At 59.4% G+C, this 19,005-nt stretch overlaps 1 protein-coding gene across 1 annotated transcript; it reads right to left on the minus strand.

Annotated features, from left to right (window-relative positions):
* Window positions 1-1,861: 1,861 nt before the first annotated feature.
* Window positions 1,862-18,288, minus strand: LOC101939463 (digestive cysteine proteinase 2-like). Its single transcript, XM_008170967.4, has 11 exons — window positions 18,040-18,288; window positions 15,005-15,064; window positions 12,736-12,828; window positions 12,011-12,183; window positions 8,677-8,920; window positions 7,296-7,491; window positions 6,191-6,384; window positions 4,420-4,511; window positions 3,903-4,064; window positions 3,049-3,238; window positions 1,862-2,529 (listed from the first exon to the last, which is right to left on the minus strand). Exons 1-11 carry the CDS (start codon window positions 18,089-18,091, stop codon window positions 2,342-2,344), a joined length of 1,644 nt encoding a protein of 547 aa, XP_008169189.2. The 5' UTR covers window positions 18,092-18,288; the 3' UTR covers window positions 1,862-2,341.
* Between the last annotated feature and the right edge of the window lie 717 nt (window positions 18,289-19,005).

Consider the following 19,005-nt stretch of genomic DNA (forward strand, 5'->3'; position numbering starts at 1 on the left):
ACCGCTCAGCGCTGGAGGCAGCACGCAGGCCTGGGCCGGTCTCACCTGGGCTTCTTGCTCTGAGGGTCTCATGCGATCCCTGCAAGCCACTGTCGCAGCTCCGGCAATGGGACTGCTGCGGCTGCCTGGTGTGACCCCCCCCCACCTCCCACAGCAACGCAGAACTGGGCTGCAGAGTCCCGGTTGGTAGGCGAGCAACGCACCAGGCCAACGCCAGCACACGGCTGGGTGGAGCTCACGCAATCGCCCGCTGCTGCAGCCCCGCCACACCCATCGCTGCTTTGGAAGAGCCTGTTTTTCCATATGGAAGAAGAAGCCCCAGTCCTACGGTCCCGAGCCTCCCACGGTGCCGGAGCCTTGGTTCCCGCACTGATGCAGGAGCAGAACTTCACTCCTTGCTGTGGCCTGAGGCTTGCTGAAGGCGTGTCCCCTGCCTGCTGGGGCCCGTACAATGAGCTGGGTGCAGCCGCCTCCTCCTGACTGCGTCCTGGTCCTTATGCAAACGCCCCTGGCCAGGTTCCCCTGCAGACACGGGGCAACGCTAGCTCTTAGCGTGCGCGAGCAGCAAGCTAGCGGCTAGGTCTCCACCGCAGAGCGAACTCAGGCAATCCACACTCACGTGGACTCCTCCTGGGTCAGCCTAAGCCAGAGAGCGCAGCCACACCACGCGTGTGCGAGCCGCTGGGGCGTCGTGCTAACATGAGCTGTAGCCACAGGGTTCTCGTGCGTGGACAGGACTCGAGTTAGGGGTGACACCCACGTGCACGGCATCGAAGACGAGCCCTGAGAGTCTGGTCAGCTCCTCGGGGGCTGTTTGCAGGCCTAGCGAGGCCTGGCGGACCCACCCTGCTGGATCAGCCTGGCCCTCCCAGGCCAGGATTCAGTCTCAGGCAGGGGCCAGCCCCTCAGAGGAAGGTGTAAGAACCGCGGAGCAGCAGCTGTGGGAGAACCTGCTCCCCGCAGTAGGTCCCTCCCTGACCTCAATCACCTAGAAGCCGGCTCCAGCCCTGAAACGCGAGGTTTGGTTCCCCTTCCGCTGGCAGCGTTGGGGCCGTCACATTGTCCCACATCTGCCCTCCGCAGGCAGCGGTCCCCGGTTCTCCTAGGACACCCTCCCTCTAAGCCTTGGAGGGATGAAGCCGGTTTGCCAGGCCGAAGGCCACAGCTAGGTCTGCTCCCCCAGCCCAGGCTGGGGAGGCCTCGTTGGAGCTGCCCTGAGATGGGAGCTCAGCTCCGGGGAAAGGGGCAGCTGCTCCCCACACGCACTGGGGCAACTTGAGCCTCCCGCTCCCTCCTCTCTCCGCGGGGGAAAGGCTCCGTTCAAACCCCGGCTGCCAGCCTAGAGGAGGCTGGTGGGGCTGGGCCCCGTATGAATGGGTGGCACTTGAAGACTTCCCACCATGGCTTGGCAGCAGGGAGGGGCACCCATGCTGCCCAGCCGTGAGCGCCACCTGAGCCTGGCAGGGAGGGGCCTTAGCGCCGGCTGGCTGGGCAGAAGGTCTGAGCTCACTGGCTGGCTGGCCCCAGGGAGGAAATGAAGATCAGCTGCTAACTGGAGGCAGCTGCCCCTGGCCTGGCCGTTCTTAGAGCAAGTGGGGTTCCCAGCACTGGCAGGAAGCCGCCCCTACAGCAGTGAGGACCCCTGCGTGCCCCCGGGGGCTATGCCAGCACCAGGAGAGCAGCTGCAGTGCAGGGGAGCCACCGCTGCCAGGTACTGAGGGAGAAGGAGGTTTGCTTTGGGGGTGAAGAGGAATATGACCTGATGGCTTTGGGGGGAGGGGCCGGGGCAGCGTGCACGGGGTGTCCTGCCCCGCTGGCAGTGGTCGGGAGCGCGCCTAGAGCAGCGTGAAGCCAAACCACCTTGTGAAGCAAGTGCACTTTAATTCCCCCAGTTGGTTTAAAAGAGAGACAGCACTTTCCCAGGGACTTTATTGCCAGCAGTGGCGCGAGCAACTTCCGCTGCGTCCCTGTGGGCTTCTTTGGGCTGCTTGGTAGCCAGGCGGCCATCCTAGGGGGACAGTACAGGCAGCCCCTTTTTTCACACCTCTTCCCCTCCCCAAATTACCACCCCCCCTTGATTGCTATGGTATGTTCCCACCATCCTCCCCCTGAGTGGCTGCTTTCCCTTTCACTCAGGGGCTTAGTGCCGTGAGGTTCCGAGGAACCGATTTGCTCCCGACGAGGGCTGAGGCACGGGGACCGTATACATTCGCTTCTCCAGTGGGTGTCTCTGCTAGGATGAAATCCACACCGGCCTGCAAATCAACTGCCCAGGCCCGGTGACCCTTGTGGGTGGGGCGAGGATGGTGTAGGTGAGCCCAGCCTGGTTTGGCGCCGGGAGTCACTCCAGGATGGGGTAGGTGGCGTCCGTGGCTACCCCACAGTTGTTGTCTTTCATGGACATGAGGATGTAGCCGTCGTTACCCCAGTAGGTGGACCAGGAGTTCTTCACCAGCCAGTACAGCTCCCCTTGGAGCACACCGTAGCCGACAGCCAAGACCGCATGGTCCAAGTCACCTCTCTGGTTACCTAGAGGGGCCAAAATAGATATGAGCCGACGGCACTGCCCCGCTAGCCAGCTCATTAGTGACAGAACCAGGGCCTCGCTTCTCATCTACACGTCTCAAAGCACTTTGCAGCAGTGGATAAGTGTTGTTATCCCCCCAGGTCAACCGAGGCACCGGGTTTACGTAACTAGCCCAAAATCACCTAGCAAATGAACAGCAGAGCTGGGACTAGAAACCGGGGGTTCCTCTGGTTTTGTTTCCTTTTATCAAAGCCTCCCCCGCCCCAAGGGAACCCTCCACATCTTGCTGAACTGGCTTATTTGTCTGGTCTGAACGTATGCAGCTGGGAAAGGAGACGTGGCTGCCCCCTAGTGTCAGATCCCCTGCAATGCCCTCGTCAAGCCACAGGGGCTCCAGACTGCCGGTGGAGTCATTGTGTGGTAGCGTTCCAGGACTGCTGGACTTGGCCACCAGAAGCCAACTGCCCAGGGCCAGCCAAAGCCATCCCAGGAGCCGACGGGCCGGGAACGGCCACACTCACCACACTTGGGTTCATAGTAGACGCCGTTGGAGTAGAAGGAGAAGGACCGCTTGGAGGCATCGATGCTGACGGCCACGGGGCCGTTCTTGTAGATGGCGGCTTTCAGGGCCGTGATGTTACCCGAGGTGACGTTGACGTAGCCTTTCATTTTGCCCACCAGCTCGGACTTGTTGTAGTGGCACAAGCCGTTCTGCAACACAGACGGAAGGAGATGACAGCCACTCTCCTCCACCCCTGCACACACGAGCCAGGCCGGCCCCAGGAGCAGGGGGGAGGGGGCGCCTCGGCTGGTCAGACCAATGTGTGGATGCCCCTGGGCTCGGAGGAAGCCATCAGCGTCTCTGGCTGCTGGCGTGTCCAGTCTACGCTTTAATGCCCCTATTTCCTTTCTGTGACCCCAATCAGCACTGTGCCCAAGTGCCTTCCCTCAACATCCCCGATAGGCAAGGGAGTCTCACCCACATTGCACAGCCAGGGAAACTGAGGCACAGAGCGAGGAAAGTGACTTGTCAGGTCTTCCAAGTCCCAGGCTAGTGCTTTACCAGGGCCATGCAACTGTAATTGGGGCCAGCAAGGGCATGTTGTCGGCAGTCCCAATGGCTGCTTCCCATGTGGATGCTGCACCCTGGTCACTGACCCTAAGCGGGGTCGCTGGAGCGGCCCCATGGGATAGAGCCCCAAAGCCCCTAGAGGTCTCGGCCCTGCTGGAGGCAGAATCTCCCCCTTCGTGGCAACCTGCTTTTGGCTCCCAGACCTGGAACACACGGGGAGGTTGAGTGGGACCAGAGCTCCCGTGCCAATGGAGCCGCTCCACGGGCACCTCTGGCAGCCAAGCCGGAGGGCGCCGCGCTCACCTGGCCTTTGTACGGGCCATAGGAATCGGTGCTGGCGATGCCTCCGTGCTTCTTGATCCACTCGTACGCGCTCCACTCCTCGCCGCCGTCGCAGCCGTAGTTCCCGAAGCCCCAGGAGCAGTCGATCAGGACTTGCTGGGACAGCGGGGTCACCACTCCGGTCTGGGGAGGGAGGCAACCCAGGTCCTGAGCTGCAAAGCCACGGCCAGGCGGGGTGTTCCCAGCTCCGCCATCCCCACCTCCAGCCAGGCTTGAGCTACGGCTGGGCCTATGCAGGGGGGTCACCGCAATATCCCTGGATCTTCCTAATTCAGCACAAAGACCGTTCCCACCCCTCCAGCTGCTGGAGCGTCCCCAATCCCCTCCCCACCCTTGTTCCGGGGCTGCCCAGCATTCTCTGGTGTGGCCGCGCCGTCCCGCTGGGGAGCCGGCGGGGCTGCCCGTGACACGTAGGCACGCAGCTCGTGCCCTCAGCAGAGCAGGCAATCTCCTCACCGGGAGGCGGGCGGGCTCTCACCTTGAGGAACAGGGCGCCCTCCATCACCCCGGTGGCTGCAAAGCTCCAGCAGGAGCCGCACACGGCCTGGTCCTTCACTGGGGTCACCGCGCCTGGGGAGGGAGGGAGCGAGTGAGGGGTCAGGGACTGAGAGATATTGGCCAGGTGCCTCCAGGAATCTCCATCTGGGGAACTCTAATCCACCCGGTTCCCTCTCTGCCTGGCTCCCTCCCTCGCTGCCCAAGAGCTACCAACGTTTCCCTGTAAAGCAGGGCGTAGAGTGCTGGAGACGGGAGTTTTAGCTTCTTGGGTCTGGTGCTTCCCTGGCCTGGGTGCTGGCAGAGCCCTCCTCTCCCGCCAGGGATCTCCACGCACTAACTAGCAGCCATGAATTAGGTCTCGCATGGCCCTGTGTGGCAGGGAAATATCACCAGCTCCACTTTACAAATGGGGAAACTGAGGCAGAGCCTCGGTGACTTGCCCACGGTCACATGGGGAGTCTGTGATGGGAGCAGAAGCCTTGTCACTTGCTGCCTAGGTGAACCACAAGCCCCCAACCCCCCGCTCATTTATGAGAGACTTAAATATGAGTCAACAGTGTGCCCTTGTTGCCAAGAAGGCTAAGGGACGTGATCTTTCCCCTCTATTCAGCATTGGTGAGGCCTCATTTGGAGTACTATGTCCAGTTTTGGGCTCCGCGCTACAAGGAGGATGTGGAAAAATTGGAAAGAATCCAGAGGAGGGCAACAAAAATGATTAGGGGTCTGGAGCACATGACTTACGAGGAGAGGCTGAGGGAACTGGGATTGTTTAGTCTGCAGAAAAGAAGAATGAGGGGGGATTTGATAGCTGCTTCCAAAGAGGATGGATCTAGATTGTTCTCAGTGGTGGCAGATGACAGAACAAGGAGTAATGGTCTCAAGTTGCAGTGGGGGAGGTTTAGGTTGGATATTAGGAAAAACTATTTCACTAGGAGGGTGGTGAAACACTGGAATGGGTTCCCTAGGGAGGTGGTGGAATCTCCTTCCTTAGATGTTTTTAAGGTCAGGCTTGACAAAGCTCTGGCTGGGTGATTTAGTTGGGAATGGTCCTGCTTTGAGCAGGGGGTTGGACTAGATGACCTCCTGAGGTCCCTTCCGACCCTGAGATTCTATGATTCTATGACTGGATCACGGGGTCACTCACCAGGCTGAAAAATGACCCCCCGTCTGTTCAGCTAATGGGGCTGCAGTTTCTGGATGGCAGCACTACTGCAGTAAGACCAGCTTTGGCATCATTCGTTCCCCATTAATCCCTCCCTGAGGCATTCAGTCTGGTGCCCGCCCTGGGCCAGCCTGCTTGTCTCTCACGGGGTTTGCCCGCACAGCGCTGCACGGATGTCTGGGTAACAGTGGGACGCCAACCAATCCAGCCCGCAAGGCCGACGCCCTTAGAAGCGCCCTGTTTGTTTTTTTCTTTCTGATTTTTGGAGTCTCAACTCGCGACCCATCAGGCCAAGTTCCAGACAGCGCTGTGCGATTCCAGCTCCCGTTGACTTCCCCAGCAGCGGGAGGGGGGCGGGGGTGCTCCGCACCCGGACATATCGACCCTCGAGGTCCCACATTGGGCACCCAAACACGGACGCAACCAATTGCTCAAAAGTTTGGTAGTGTCCACAGCCCCTCGAGGGTTCGAGCCCTATGAGCAGCAGTGGGGTCCCTGTGCCAATGGGGTGGGGAAAGGGAGGCGGGAGGAGATGCTCCATCCGGACGGCGCTTTGTGCCCAGAAGCAGCCCCGTAACAACCCACTCACCGTACAGCCTCCAGTCCAGGATCTCGGGCAGGATGAGGCCAGTGTACAGCTCCGACGGGAACGGCTGCCCGTTGTTGGGGGCCCCGCTCTTTAGCCGCCCCCGCAGCACGGCCATCTCCTCCGGGGTGCGGTCAGCCAGGTGGTTCAGCGCCAGCTTGTAGGACAGGTTGGCCCGATTCTTGGAGTGGACGAACCTGGGAGGGGATGGATGCCGTGAAGAGAGGGGGAGCTGGGCAGCTCTGGCTTCTGGGCACTGCTCTGCCCACCGGGCATAGAGAGCTCCTGCCGCCACTCTACAGCCCTGGCGAAGGAATCCCTACCCACTGGGCACACCCACAGCGTGCTCCCCTGCGCAGCAAGCAGATTAACCCTTAGCGCTCTGGTGCAGGCTCGAAGGGCAGCCAGGAAGCTTCGGGGGATGCCCAGTGCACGCAGGCTGTAACCCGGGAGGGCTCTGTGTGTTGGGGACAGGGGGAACCAAGTGATGCCAGCCTGAAAGGAAGCCAACAGACCAGCTCCCGCTTGCAGCGTAGACATACCCCGGGGAGCTGAGATTGCAGCTTCTGGAGGCAGACCCAAGGGAGCGCTGCTGGAGCTAGATCAAAGCTAGCTCCAGGAACAGTCGCAGCGCACGGGTGGTGACCCGCGCTGGCCTCCAGGCTGCAGCCCCGGCCGCGAGGACGCTGGGCACGCACTCGAGCGGCCAGCGCGTCTCACCACCCTGCTGGACGCTGCTGGAGCTAGCTTTGAGCTAGCCGGAGGAGAGCGTAGCTTGGGGGTGTCCCCGTGAGCTGCCTGCAGTGGAGACGTGCCCCCAGGCCCTGCGGGGGAGAAGCCTGGACTCCATTCTCCAGCCACCATCTAGAGTCCACTGCTAGCCCAGGTGCTGCCGACTGAGACCCATGTGGACAGGCCGTTCTCCACCACGTTCAAGGCCAGCTCAGGATGGTCCGTTCTGCAAGCAACCAAGGCAGAGCCAGCTCCCTGGGGGAACCCTCCGGCCTCCCTGACCCAGCAGAGATGCCGTTTCCTTCAGCGCACGATGCACCAGCTCTCTCCTCCTCCGTGACCCCAGGGCCCGCGCTGCCCCCGGGCAGCCCCGTACCTCATGTTGTGGGTGAAGGTGTGCTGCCTGTGCTCCATCTCCTGCTCGCTGTCGTAGCTCTTCTCGAACGACTTCCGGTAGTGGTGGAACACCTCATGGGACCGGTCCTCCTGCCGCCCCACGAAGTCCTGCATGGGGTTGGCCAGGATCCAGCGCTCTGCTCCCAGCCCGGGGAGCTCCCCACAGGACTTCGTTCCTAGGGCACGAGCACAGGCAGCCGTCACCCCAAGACTCCCCCTGCCCCGTTAGATGCAACCTGTACAAGAGGCTTCAGTGATTGCTCTGATGCCTGCAGGGGCGGGTGGACCGAAGCTCTCCCAGCTGCCCAAGCTGCACGGGGCTTTGCCTCTCTGCAGGACGCTTTCCCCATGGACTGCTCCTCACTCCCTTCGAGGGCTGGCTCAGACGAGGCTGCAGGCCCCCACCCCTCACCGATGCTAGTGCCATGTTCACTGCTCAGGGCCCAGTGGGGAGCGGGCAACGTCCTGCTGTCAGAGCTCTACAGTGATCATTAGAGCCCCTCCCCGCCTTGCCCCAAGGAGCTGGGAGATCCCCTCCTCTCTCTACCCCGACTTTCCTAGCAGGCAGCCTCCATCTTCTGCCTACAGACACCTGTCACAGCCACATGCTGGTTCGGCCTCTCATGGGCCTGCCCGACCTCCCATTCTCCCCTGGCTGGCCTCAGGGTTGGATGCAAAGAGAAGACACTCGGCACCGGGTCTTGGCCCTTCCAGATGCCACGGGCCATGCTATGCCAGCAGGGCTCCCACAGAACCGGGCTACCTCGCAGAGAGACCCAGATCAGCTGCGAACCTTATCACCCGCGCTGGCTTAGCTGCTGGGTCCCCAGCCAGCCACCAGTGGAAACATCTGAGAGCGGGCAGCGGCCCCCAGCCCGTTTGTCTCCGACACGTGGCTGAACTGCCCTTGCCCAATGTCTGTCTGGAGCCGGAGATGGGCGAGGGGGCTAGTTTCCCTGCCCCGCCCCTGAGCGCCTCTGTCGAAATAGTTTCACTCCTGCTTCTGGGCACCTCCTGAATCTGACATCAGGCTCTCCCAGGGCAACAGGACGTAGGGCACCGCCCACCACTTCCTCTCTGCCCTGGGCTTCTTGAGGTCAATTCCTGACTCTGCCACATTTGGGGCAGGCCACATTCTCTCGCTGTGCCTCGGTTCCTAATCCTCCGCTCGGATCCCTTCCTCCCCCTCTGTCTACGTCCCCGTCAGGGCCGGGCGGGTGTCTGCACACGTCTTGGTGCAGCCCCTAGTGCGAAGGGACCTGCTCCCAGTTGAATGCTATTGCAGTACAGAGAAGAGGCTTGTCTCGGGCAGGGATAAATGCTGGCCCAGGGATGGAGAGGACCCGCCAGGCCCGCCTTACTGTTGATGGGGAGGTCGAAGACAGAGGCCGGGTAGCTGTTGGTGAAGTCGCTGTAGTCGATCTCGTATTTGTCGTAGTGGGAGCCCAGCACGCTGTTGTAACCCCGCATCTCATAGTGGACGGGGGACGAGCCGCAGCTGGTGTTGGTCACCCACAAGGTGTAGATGTTCTTCTTCTTGCCCCAGTCGGTCACGTCCTGCCACACGCTGCAGTACTGCCCTTTGAAGTACTCCTCCCGCAGGAACTGGGGAGGCAATGGAGGGGAGCCGGAGTTAGGCCTGGTGGCTCTTTCCAGCGCTCTGCTGGTGGGACTGACCCACACTGCCCACAGCACCTCTTTCCCGCCCCGAGGCAGCTGGTGCGAATCCAGCCCCGAGCCTTGCCTTAGGAGATGCCGCCAGGTGCACGGAGGTCATGGGGCTAGGCACTAGCTGCAGACCCAGGCTTGTCTCATCTCCTTGCCCCGTCCCCGGAGAGGGACGTTTAGTTGGGCTCTTGGGGGCAGGGATTGTCTCTTGTTTTGTGTCTGTCCAGTGCCTAGCGCAGCTGGGGCCTGGTCCGTGACTGGAGCTCCTAGGTCAGCTGCTACCATCCTACATAATAAATAATTTCCAGCGTGCTTCCTGCACCCGCATCCTTCATTCATGGAGCTAAAACCTCCTCAGCCACCATCAGAAAAGTCCTTCTGGCTTCCAAGATCCCCAGGGCGACCCCTCCCCCATCCTCCCTTCCAACCCAGTCCTCCCTTGTCTACCTCTGGCTATGCCCTCCGCAAGCTGCCTCCTCCATTCCCATGGTCTCGGCGGCCATCTCCCATGTCCTCTCAGCTGCTGGCTAGCAGGGCCAGCTGCATGAAGTTCTTCTTCAGACTGCGTGTTGATGGGCCTGCCTCCAAGTGAAGCGCTAGTCTTGAGTGATGCAAAGGCTAGCATTGGGGGGGGTCCCCTGTCCCCTGGCTCTCAGTGCCCCCCTGTCAAATTCAGACCATTTGCAAACCAGACGATTTCTTACTGCCAACCCTGGGATCTGAGAGTCAAGCTGAGTCCTTTCCTTCTGCAGCATCAGCCCAAGCATAAGGCTCCTGCCCCCTGTAATATCTGGGTGACCCCCTGGGGATTGCGCAGGCGGAACCTGGAATTTAGTTAGTAATGCTGTCGATGCACGAGACAGAACAGAATTCGGCTCCTTCTCTTAGAGCTGGGCTGGCTCTGCAGAGCTCGCGGGCCGTGAACGTGGCTTTGGGTCATTCAACGTGGCCTCTGACTAGCTACAGTGAGCAGCTGTGTTATTGGCCCTGGTATTCCTGAAGCACCCAGTGGCTCCAGGCAAGCCTCAGGCCCCACTGTGGTACGCATTGCACCACGCGCATCACAAGGAGACGGGCCTCGCTCCAAAGAACTCCCAGTCTGAGGACAGGTGCAGAGAAGGGCGACTAGGATGATCCGAGGAATGGATCATGTCTTATGAAAGGAGACTCAAAGAGCTTGGCTTGTTTAGCCTAACCAGAATGCGGCTGAGGGGAGATACGATTGCTCTCTATAAATATATCAGAGGGATAAATACCAGGGAGGGAGAGGAATTATTTAAGCTCAGTACCAATGTGGACACAAGAACAACTGGATATAAACTGGCCATCAGGAAGTTTAGACTTGAAATTAGACGAAGGTTTCTAACCATCAGAGGAGTGAAGTTCTGGAACAGCCTTCCAAGGGGAGCAGTGGGGGCAAAAGACATATCTGGCTTCAAGACTAAGCTTGATAAGTTTATGGAGGGGATGGTATGATGGGACAGCCTAATTTTGGCAATTAATTCACTTTGATTATTAGCAGGTAAATATGCCCAATGGTCTGTGATGGGATGTTAGATGAGGTGGGATCTGAGTTACTACAGAGAATTCTTTCCTGGGTGCTGGCTGGTGAGTCTTGCCCACATGCTCAGGGTTTAGCTGATTGCCATATCTGGGGTCGGGAAGGAATTTTCCTCCAGGGCAGATTGGCAGAGGCCCTGGAGGTTTTTCGCCTTCCTCTGCAGCGTGGGGCACGGGTCACTTGCTGGAGGATTCTCTGCACCTTGAGGTCTTTAAACCACGATTTGAGGACTTCAATAGCTCAGACATAGGTTAGGAGTTTGTTACAGGAGTGGGTGGGTGAGATTCTGTGGCCTGCGTTGTGCAGGTCAGACTAGACGATCATAATGGTCCCTTCTGACCTTAAAGTCTATGAGTCTGTGAGTACGAGCTTGAATCTTTCCACAGCCCCGTTCCCCAGGGAGCTGCGTTAAGCAAGTAGCCGTAGATCCGTGAATTTTCCCCATACGCCCAGGCCTTTTAAACAGCCATTGCCAAATGATCATCCGGGCGAAGCAAATTTCAGTTTTCATTCAGAGTCCGGGACATGTGAAAGCAACTTTGCCCAACGCCCACAACGGGAAGCTCTCGGTAGCAGGCAGCTGAGTCACCACCCGGGCTCGCCCAAGCTGCCACCTCGTTGCAGTAAGGACTAGTTGCAACAAATCTCCCAGGGTTGGGAAGGGAGAAGAGATTCTCGGCCAGCACTTCCCAGGCTCACCTCCTTCTGCAGAGTCTGGCTGGCCAGGCAACCCCCCTGCTCTGATTGGGGCTGTCCATTTCTGACACCGCTAACAACCACACTGGGCTCCTTGGCTTGCTGTGCTGTTTTTGTGCTGCTTAGACACGGGGCTTCCCCAGAGGGCATGGAACTGGTTCTGCCGGCTCTTATGCTTCCTGGCTTTCAGCGGGGGATGGAGAGGAGTGGGCCGAGTGTAAAACATGCCACCAATCTCTACCTGGAATGTCCCCAGGGATATTCAGCTAGGGTTAGAGCAGCCCTGAGGCTGCTCTAAACTGCTCCAAGTATTGGGAGAGAGAATTGGGGAGCTGTAACAGGCCACCTTCCCGGCTGCACCCCACAGCGGGGATCTGGGAAGCTACACGAAGTGTATGCATGAACCTTCACCAGCCAGAAGAGGCCAGGAAGAACACTGAAAGACACAGGGACTCAAGCAAGGAGACAGAGACTTGGCATTTACCGATAAGCTATTGAACAACTGTCTGCGGCTTCCCACATACCTGTAAGGAGGAGGCATGCAAGGCGTGGGCAGGCCAACTGTCAGGCGCTGTCTACAATGCCACATGGGCTGGAGATCGGAATGGGGCTAACGGTTCTCTCAGCTACAGTGAACCCAATCGCTGCTGTGACCCGGCCAAGCTGCTGTCAGTCTGGGTCTGAGTCACGCCGGCTGAGGGTCTGGCCCAGTGCCTGGTGTCCTGCGCTCCTCCCCCATCCCGCCCAGATCCCCGGCGGAAGGGGCTCACCTTGAAGCCATGTGTGTGGGGAAAGACGCTCTGCGGCTTGACCAGCTTCTCTTTCGTGCCATTGAGCTGGAAGCACTTCAAGACGTTCACCTCCGTCTCAGTAGTTTCCGGCGTGATCTTGTAGCTGGTACCGTACGGCTTCACCGATCCCAACTGGTAAGTTATCACCTGCCCTGCAAGGCAGGAAGGGAAAATAGAGGCAGGCAGTTTCTACGTAGGGCTGCCCTTAAGAGTTCTCCACCCTCCTCCCACAGAGCACCGACTGAGGGGGTGGGATCCTGCTTCCCCCCCAGGATAGGAGATGCCACGCTGCCCTGAGTCACGGGCGTGGCCGTTGGGTCTGGGAGAGCCAGGCACCGCATGCAAGTGACAATAGGAAATGTCACTCGAGGACCCTGCATTTCCACTGTTTCATCCTCGGTACGTGACGTCCACGTTGCTGTCCAAATCCACCCAGTCGTCCAAGCAGAGGCAACCCGTGCCTGACCGATAGCGGGACTGAGCAGCCCATCTGCAACGGTTCTCAGCCTCGACTTCTTCGCCCACGGCCGCAACTCCTGAGCTAACCCAGCCAGCCCCTTGCACGAGCAGGAGATGGTGTCGCCCCAGACTTGGCACGTGACAAGTTCTGCCCTTCGGCTGAACCACCCATCGGCACATCCTGCTCTACAGACCCCCAGGAGACTCTCTCTAGTCCTCCTCCCGCAAGGACCCCGGCAGCTTACCGTGGTAGTACTGAATCCGGCTCTTTCCTCCGCTCAGGTTGTACCAGGCTTCGAAGGGCTCCTCGATTTCGGCGTAAGGCAGGCTGATGACTCCTGCAGCACACGAGGGACAGATGAGTCAGTGTCTTTTCCTTGGAGTCGGGGGACAAGGGCACATCTGTAGCTAGCGGAGGTTCCCCGGGAGAACGCAGACTTCTACCCGGCCCCTTTAGCCGACACGGGTGACAAGGGTGAGCCTGTCGCGCCGATGTACAGCTCGAAAGCACAGGCGTGCGTGCGCACCTCGCTTTGCTGCTCTCTGGACGAGGCGCCTGGGGGAGCTTAGCGGAACGTGCTGGGCTCTGCAAGGTGCAGAGCACGTGCTTGAGAATTGTCATAAATCAGTGCAAGCCTCCGACCAGCTGTCCCCACTGCCCTAAGCCAGTGGTCCCCAAAGTGTCGGGTGCACCCGCCTGGGGGTGCGCGGAGGAATGTTCAGGGGGCATGTGGCGGGGCCCAGGCCACCCCTCTGGGGGGCAGGGAGGGAGCCTCAGACCAGTTCCAACACCAGCCACAACTCTGTTCCGCCTCCAGCCCAGCTCTTCCCTCATTCCCTCTCCACCTCTAGCCCCAGCTCCCCTCCCACCCCCAGTTCTGCCCCCAACTCCACCTTCAGCCCCCACTGCTCTGCTGAGGAAGCCTTGGCTATGCAGTAATGGGGGGACGGGGGGCGCGGACAGATTCCATTACTGGTAAGGGAGGGCGCGACAGGAAAAGTTTGGGCACCGTTGCCCTAAGCTATGGTGGGTGGATTTGCCAGATCACCCGGAGGAAGCTCTGACGCTCCAAACACGTTAGGTATATGGCTGTGCTTTGAACTGGAGGAGAAATCCTCAGGCGAGCTCTGACCTCGTGCGCTGAAACCAGAGCCCAGCCGCAGCAGGGGCTAGCTACCCTGAGTGTGCAGCTCTGGGGAGGTGCCCGCTTCAGTCGGGTTTATTTCTAGGGCGACCAGACAGCAAGTGTGAAAAATCGGGACGGGGATGGGGGGTAATAGGAGCCTATATAAGAAAAAGACCCAAAAATTGGGACTGTCCCTATAAAAGCGGGACATCTGGTCACCCTATTTATTTCTGAGAACCTGGGAGTGAGACTAGATGCCACGCTATGGGGCGGAGCATTTCCTGACGACTCTGGAGCCGGCTCTCACTCCCTGGGGTTCAGAGTCACGGTCACCCCTGGGTTAAGCTGTCTATGGAGTTGAGCTCATTCCCGCCAGCGATGGATGGTTCCTGGGGGCTCTGTAGGCCACTCAAGTTCCTCCATGCCCAGCACAACACAGAATCCTGGGCATGGATTATGCCTTGAACCCAGGCTAAGTGAACATTAGAGAGGCCCCCCCAGCGCTGCCAGCTCACACCCTTGGTTTCTTGGGCTTGTAATTGCCACGCGAATTTATCCAGAGCAAGCACTCGGTGTGAGGCTCTCGCTGGGGGCGATCGGTGTGTGTCGAAAGCCCAAGCTCTGCCATTGGAGGGATAATCATAGGAAGCTAGACATTAAAGTGCAGCTTTGTTGTTGAAGAGGGTTGTGCAGGCAACGTGCGGCCCGAGCAGCCGGCTTGCCAAAAGCCACGCCATTGAGAAAGCCGCAACCTCTCCGCAGAGGCCCGGTCTCAAGACATTCTTCTGCCTTGAGTCTAGAACAATCATTCTCATTCTTTTGTTTGTTGGTAACACACCCATAGTGTACTGGGCGCAGGCCCCACACAGCCAGGAAAACACAATCCCTGCCCCAGGACCTTCCAGTCTGAGGAAACCAGCCAAACTGGAACCCTGCAGGAGAGGAACGCGGGCCCGGATCCTCAGACGTATTTAGGTTCCTGCTGTCCATTGGAAGTTAGGAGCTTAAATGCCTCTGAGGATGTGTGCCCCGGTGCTCCGGAGTGTGGCTGGGTGCCAAGCTCTGTTTGCTAGGAGAACTGGGACTTGATGGAGTTCCTGGGTCGAGCTCTCCTTTGTTCGTCTGGTTTTTTTTTTCCTGGGAAGGGCAGATCAGATCTAAGGCGTCAATTAACCTCAGCAACAATTAGCCCTACACAGCTTTGCATAACTGCACCGGGCACACCTGTGACTCTGTCGGGTTGGGAGGAGGCCTATCTCCGGCTTCTGGCTACAGGGAGGGGTACACTTCAGTCTGGTCACACACACACACACACACACACACACACACACACACACACACACGGTTGGTGCCCATCCGGCCCTGAGTTGTACAGCGAGACTGTTACCTTTGACATGGTAGATATCTCCAAATTCAGGGATTTTGCTTAACACTTTGCAGCGTTCTCCTGAAAGAAAAGGAAGACAGAGGTATGGAGCTGGCCCTGGCCTGCTAACATAGCCACCGTGTTCCCCCTGTTGGAGGGCTCCAGTTACACCCGAGGGCCAGTTTCAGATCTGGGGCTGGTGGGTGCAGTGCCATGGACGTCAGTGGAGTTGCAGCTGTTTATAACAGCTCTTGGCTCTCGAAATCGCTGTCGGGGTTTGCATGGAGCACTCACTCCAGCGAGGCTGGGTAAGATAGTGGTGACAAGCCAGCAAGCCCTGGGCCCTGTCCTGTAGTGGTGGGAGCAACCTAAAATCAAGGCACTGAGATGCAATGGTGAGGTACATAAGTGAGCTGTCCGCGCTGCATGGGTATCAGTACGCAGTCCCCCAAAGTCTGGTCCCAGAGTACACTGGGACGCCAGGCTGGGTACCTGGGGGAGGATGTCCCCAGAACCCTACACCTGGTGCTCCCCCCCCGCAGCGGTGTTGTGTCTGCGCACGCTTGCCCTCTCCTAGGAACAGGTGACTGCTGCCAGGTCTGCAGCCGACTCACTGCAGCTGGGCAACGCTAGCGTCCGCCGGCGGTGTGCAGATCGCATGTCCTGGCGGGAGGCCCCGTCAGTCACACAAGGTGAGACGGGACCGCCAGGGTTAGCTAGTCTAACCCCACGCCAAGAGGCTGGGTTTGTGGTGTCTAAACCACCCAAGGCAGACGGCTACCCAGCCGCCTTTGGAAAACCTCCAGCGAAGGCACTTCCACAACCGCCCGAGGCGTCGGTTCCGCTGTCCTTACCGTTCGGAAGTCTTGCCTGAGATTTTAATCTAAATCTGCTGTGCTGTAGTTTGAACCCGTCGGCTCTGGTCCTGCCCTCCGTGGCAAGAGAGAACAACTTTCCTCCATCTATTTTCATGGCAGCCTTTCAAATATTTGAAGACCGCTCTCATGTCCCCCCTTTACTCTCCTCTTTTCCAAACTAAACATGCCCCGTTCCGTCAGCCTTTGATCCGCTGCCTTATTCCATCTCTTCCATCATCTTCCTCGCTTGCCCCCGGATCGTCGCCAGCGTCCCTCCGTACTGCATGGCCGACCAAAAAAGATTTGGCCAAGATTTCCACAGGGGAGTGCCTGATGCCACGCTCCTACATGCATACTTAGGCACCTCTGTAAATGGGTTTGGGTCTCAAAAGTGACGAGTGCCCACCAGTTCCCACTGGCCACGCTGGGCTAGGGTGACCAGACAGCAAGTGTGAAAAATTGGGACAGGGGGTGGGCGGTAATAGGTGCCTATATAAGAAAAAGTTCCAAAAATCGGGACTGTCCCTATAAAATCGGGACACCTGGTCACCCTACGCTGGGCGGCACTGGGTTGCATTAGGGGGGCTGGGAAGGTGTGGTCCCATGGCCTATGCCGTTGCCCTGTGCGTTGCATAGGTCAGGATTTGATCCTCACAGTTTAAGACACATCACATGCTTCCCCTCCTTTACCCCAGGGGACGTGGGTGTGCAGGCAGGAGCTCTGCTCCCCAACAATTTGGCTGGGGTTTACTCATCAGCCGCAGGCTAAAAAGCCAACACACCCTGTGTTTTAAGGAGCTCGTCTTTTCCCTCATGTCAGCATCTTCCTTGGAGGAGGACAGGTCCTTAAATTGGAGGGTAACCGCAGCCTGTCTGGAAGCAACGCCCCCCATTTGCAGAGCACCCCATGGTGCCCTCTGCTCCCTCCACCCTTTGGTCCCCCAAAGGAGGCTGGGGGGCCGAGAGGAAAGGCAGCTGGCACGTGGCACAGAGAGAAGGTGGCCCATGGCCCTCCGCTAGGGTGACCAGACAGCAAATGTGAAAAATCGGGACAGGAGTGGGGGGTAATAGGAACCTATATAAGAAAAAGACCCCAAAATCGGCACTGTCCCTATAAAATCGGGACATCTGGTCACCCTACCCTCCGCTTCTCTGGGTAAGAGCAGTGCCTAGGGGCTAGCACATCACGCAGGACCCAAGCTCTGCTAGAGAGTGCAAAGCCCGAAGAAGGAAGCTGCCTTTCCCCTGACGCCCCTCCCTGGCGGTGATGCTGGGCGGCGGCGGGGGGGGGGGGGGGGGGGAAGCAGGTGGCTCTGTGCCACTTTTGCCAGTTTCAGGCCAGTTCTACACAAAGGACTCAGCCCGGCTCAGGGCCGCTGCACACCCTGAGAGCGTCCCAGATCGGACAGCGAGGGAGCGCCGTAGGAGTGCCAGCGTCGGCGCAGCTAATGCCAAGCTGAAGCACAGCATCAGGGCAAGTTGCTGCTGGGCCGTAGAGCACGTGCTGCCCGGAAGAGGGGCTCCAGCTCACACCCAGAGAGAGCCCGGCCGCACAGGTTTGCTTTTAGGTTATAAACACGAGAATCTTGGATTCCCCCTGGAACATTTCACGGCGGTCCCTGCTCCCACGCCTCACTCAGCCCCCTCTGTCCCTACACGGCTGCCCCCCGCCTGCTATGTTCCCCCTACTCCAGCGCCGCTGCACGGGGCATAAGGCCGAGGACTCTCCAGTCGGTCGCTTGCAGGAGCCAGTGGCCCCGGGTGAGAACTAACCATCCAGTCCAGCTTGTCCGGCCACATTTCACTGGGCACAGCCAAGCGTCCCAGCTACTCTGCACCATCCAGGTGAGGATCTCCAAGCGCTTCACAGAGCGTAGCGTCACACACTGGCGTGGAAGATCAGTATGGTTCTCTCCTGGGGAAACTGAGGTCCAGAAAGGGGAAGTGACTTCCCAAAGGTCACGGGGGAAGCCTCAGTCTCAGCCCTATGCCCTAAGCACCCCCACATCCTTCCTCCCAAGCAGGCGGAGGAGAGGCACTCAGGTAGCCCTACCGGTTCCCCTGCTCCCATCACCTGTCGCCTTCCATCTGCTCCCACTTGGCAGGGAGCAAACGTTCTCCCTGTAACATCATCCCTCGGGGCTGCAGCAGCTCCACTCTCCCCAGCTCCAGCTTAGCCGGTTGCAGAGACAGACTCACCTGCGACCGAGCTCCACAGTGCGACGAGCAGAGCCCACTGGAGCGCCCCCATCCTTGCAGCTCCCTGCTCAACCTGCCCTGGGCTGCAGCCGTCTGAGCAGCAGCTCCAAGCACCCCCTTTAAACGGTGCTGGCAAGACCAGGAACTCAGGGAGCCAATGGCCACGGCCAGGCCCTGCCCAGAGGAGGGGAAGGAGCCTGTCTGCAAACAGCTCATTTGCTGGTGCCTCCAGTGCTGGGAAGGGTGGATCGGGCGAAAGAGGGAGGAGTGGGGAGGTGAAATGAAAGGGCGAGAGCGGATCCTAGCTCCGGCAGGGAGAAGAGCGGAGGCATGGAGGGGAGCAGAGGACATGAGTGCTCAGTGCTGCAAGGGGCAGTGGGTGCAAGGGTGGGAGGGTGAGTCAGAGCAGGGGTGAGGGGGCTAGTCGGGGCCTCGGTGGTGGGGCAGCCCTGCTACAGACAGGCCTGGCAACGCGTTTGCAAGATTGAACTTGCTGACTCGGCTTAGCAGCCCTGTTGTGCCCATGGGGAGCGGGGCTGCAGGTCAGGCCTGAGGGGCGTTGGCAGAGCTGTGTGGGCCCAGGACTGGAATAGCAGGGGGCTGCGGAGCAGGAGCGAGGGGCGGGAGGAAGCCAAGGAGGCTGTGACTCAAGACCAAAATTCCAGGCATCTCCTGCAGCCCCGTGCAGCCTTTCCTGCCTCCGAGCTGAGCCAGGCGTCTCTTACAGCGGGCTTTTTGGCACGTGGGCCGATCGGCTCCAGAACCAGCCGGCCTGGCCCCTAGAGCCTGGGTCAGACTGACTCACACCTGGGCACTTCAAGCTGCTTTTCCAGCCAGCTTGGACCTGTCACGAAGGTCTTCTCCCCCTACCCCCCTGGTCAGAATTTCACCTGCCACGTCAGGTGTTCAAGCCCCACTCTGGGGTCTGGGGGAAGGTGACGCGACTCATGCGGGGGGGTGACTTTA

Source organism: Chrysemys picta, chromosome 23 (assembly GCF_011386835.1).
Source record: "Chrysemys picta bellii isolate R12L10 chromosome 23, ASM1138683v2, whole genome shotgun sequence".
Classification (NCBI taxonomy): Eukaryota; Metazoa; Chordata; order Testudines; family Emydidae; genus Chrysemys; species Chrysemys picta.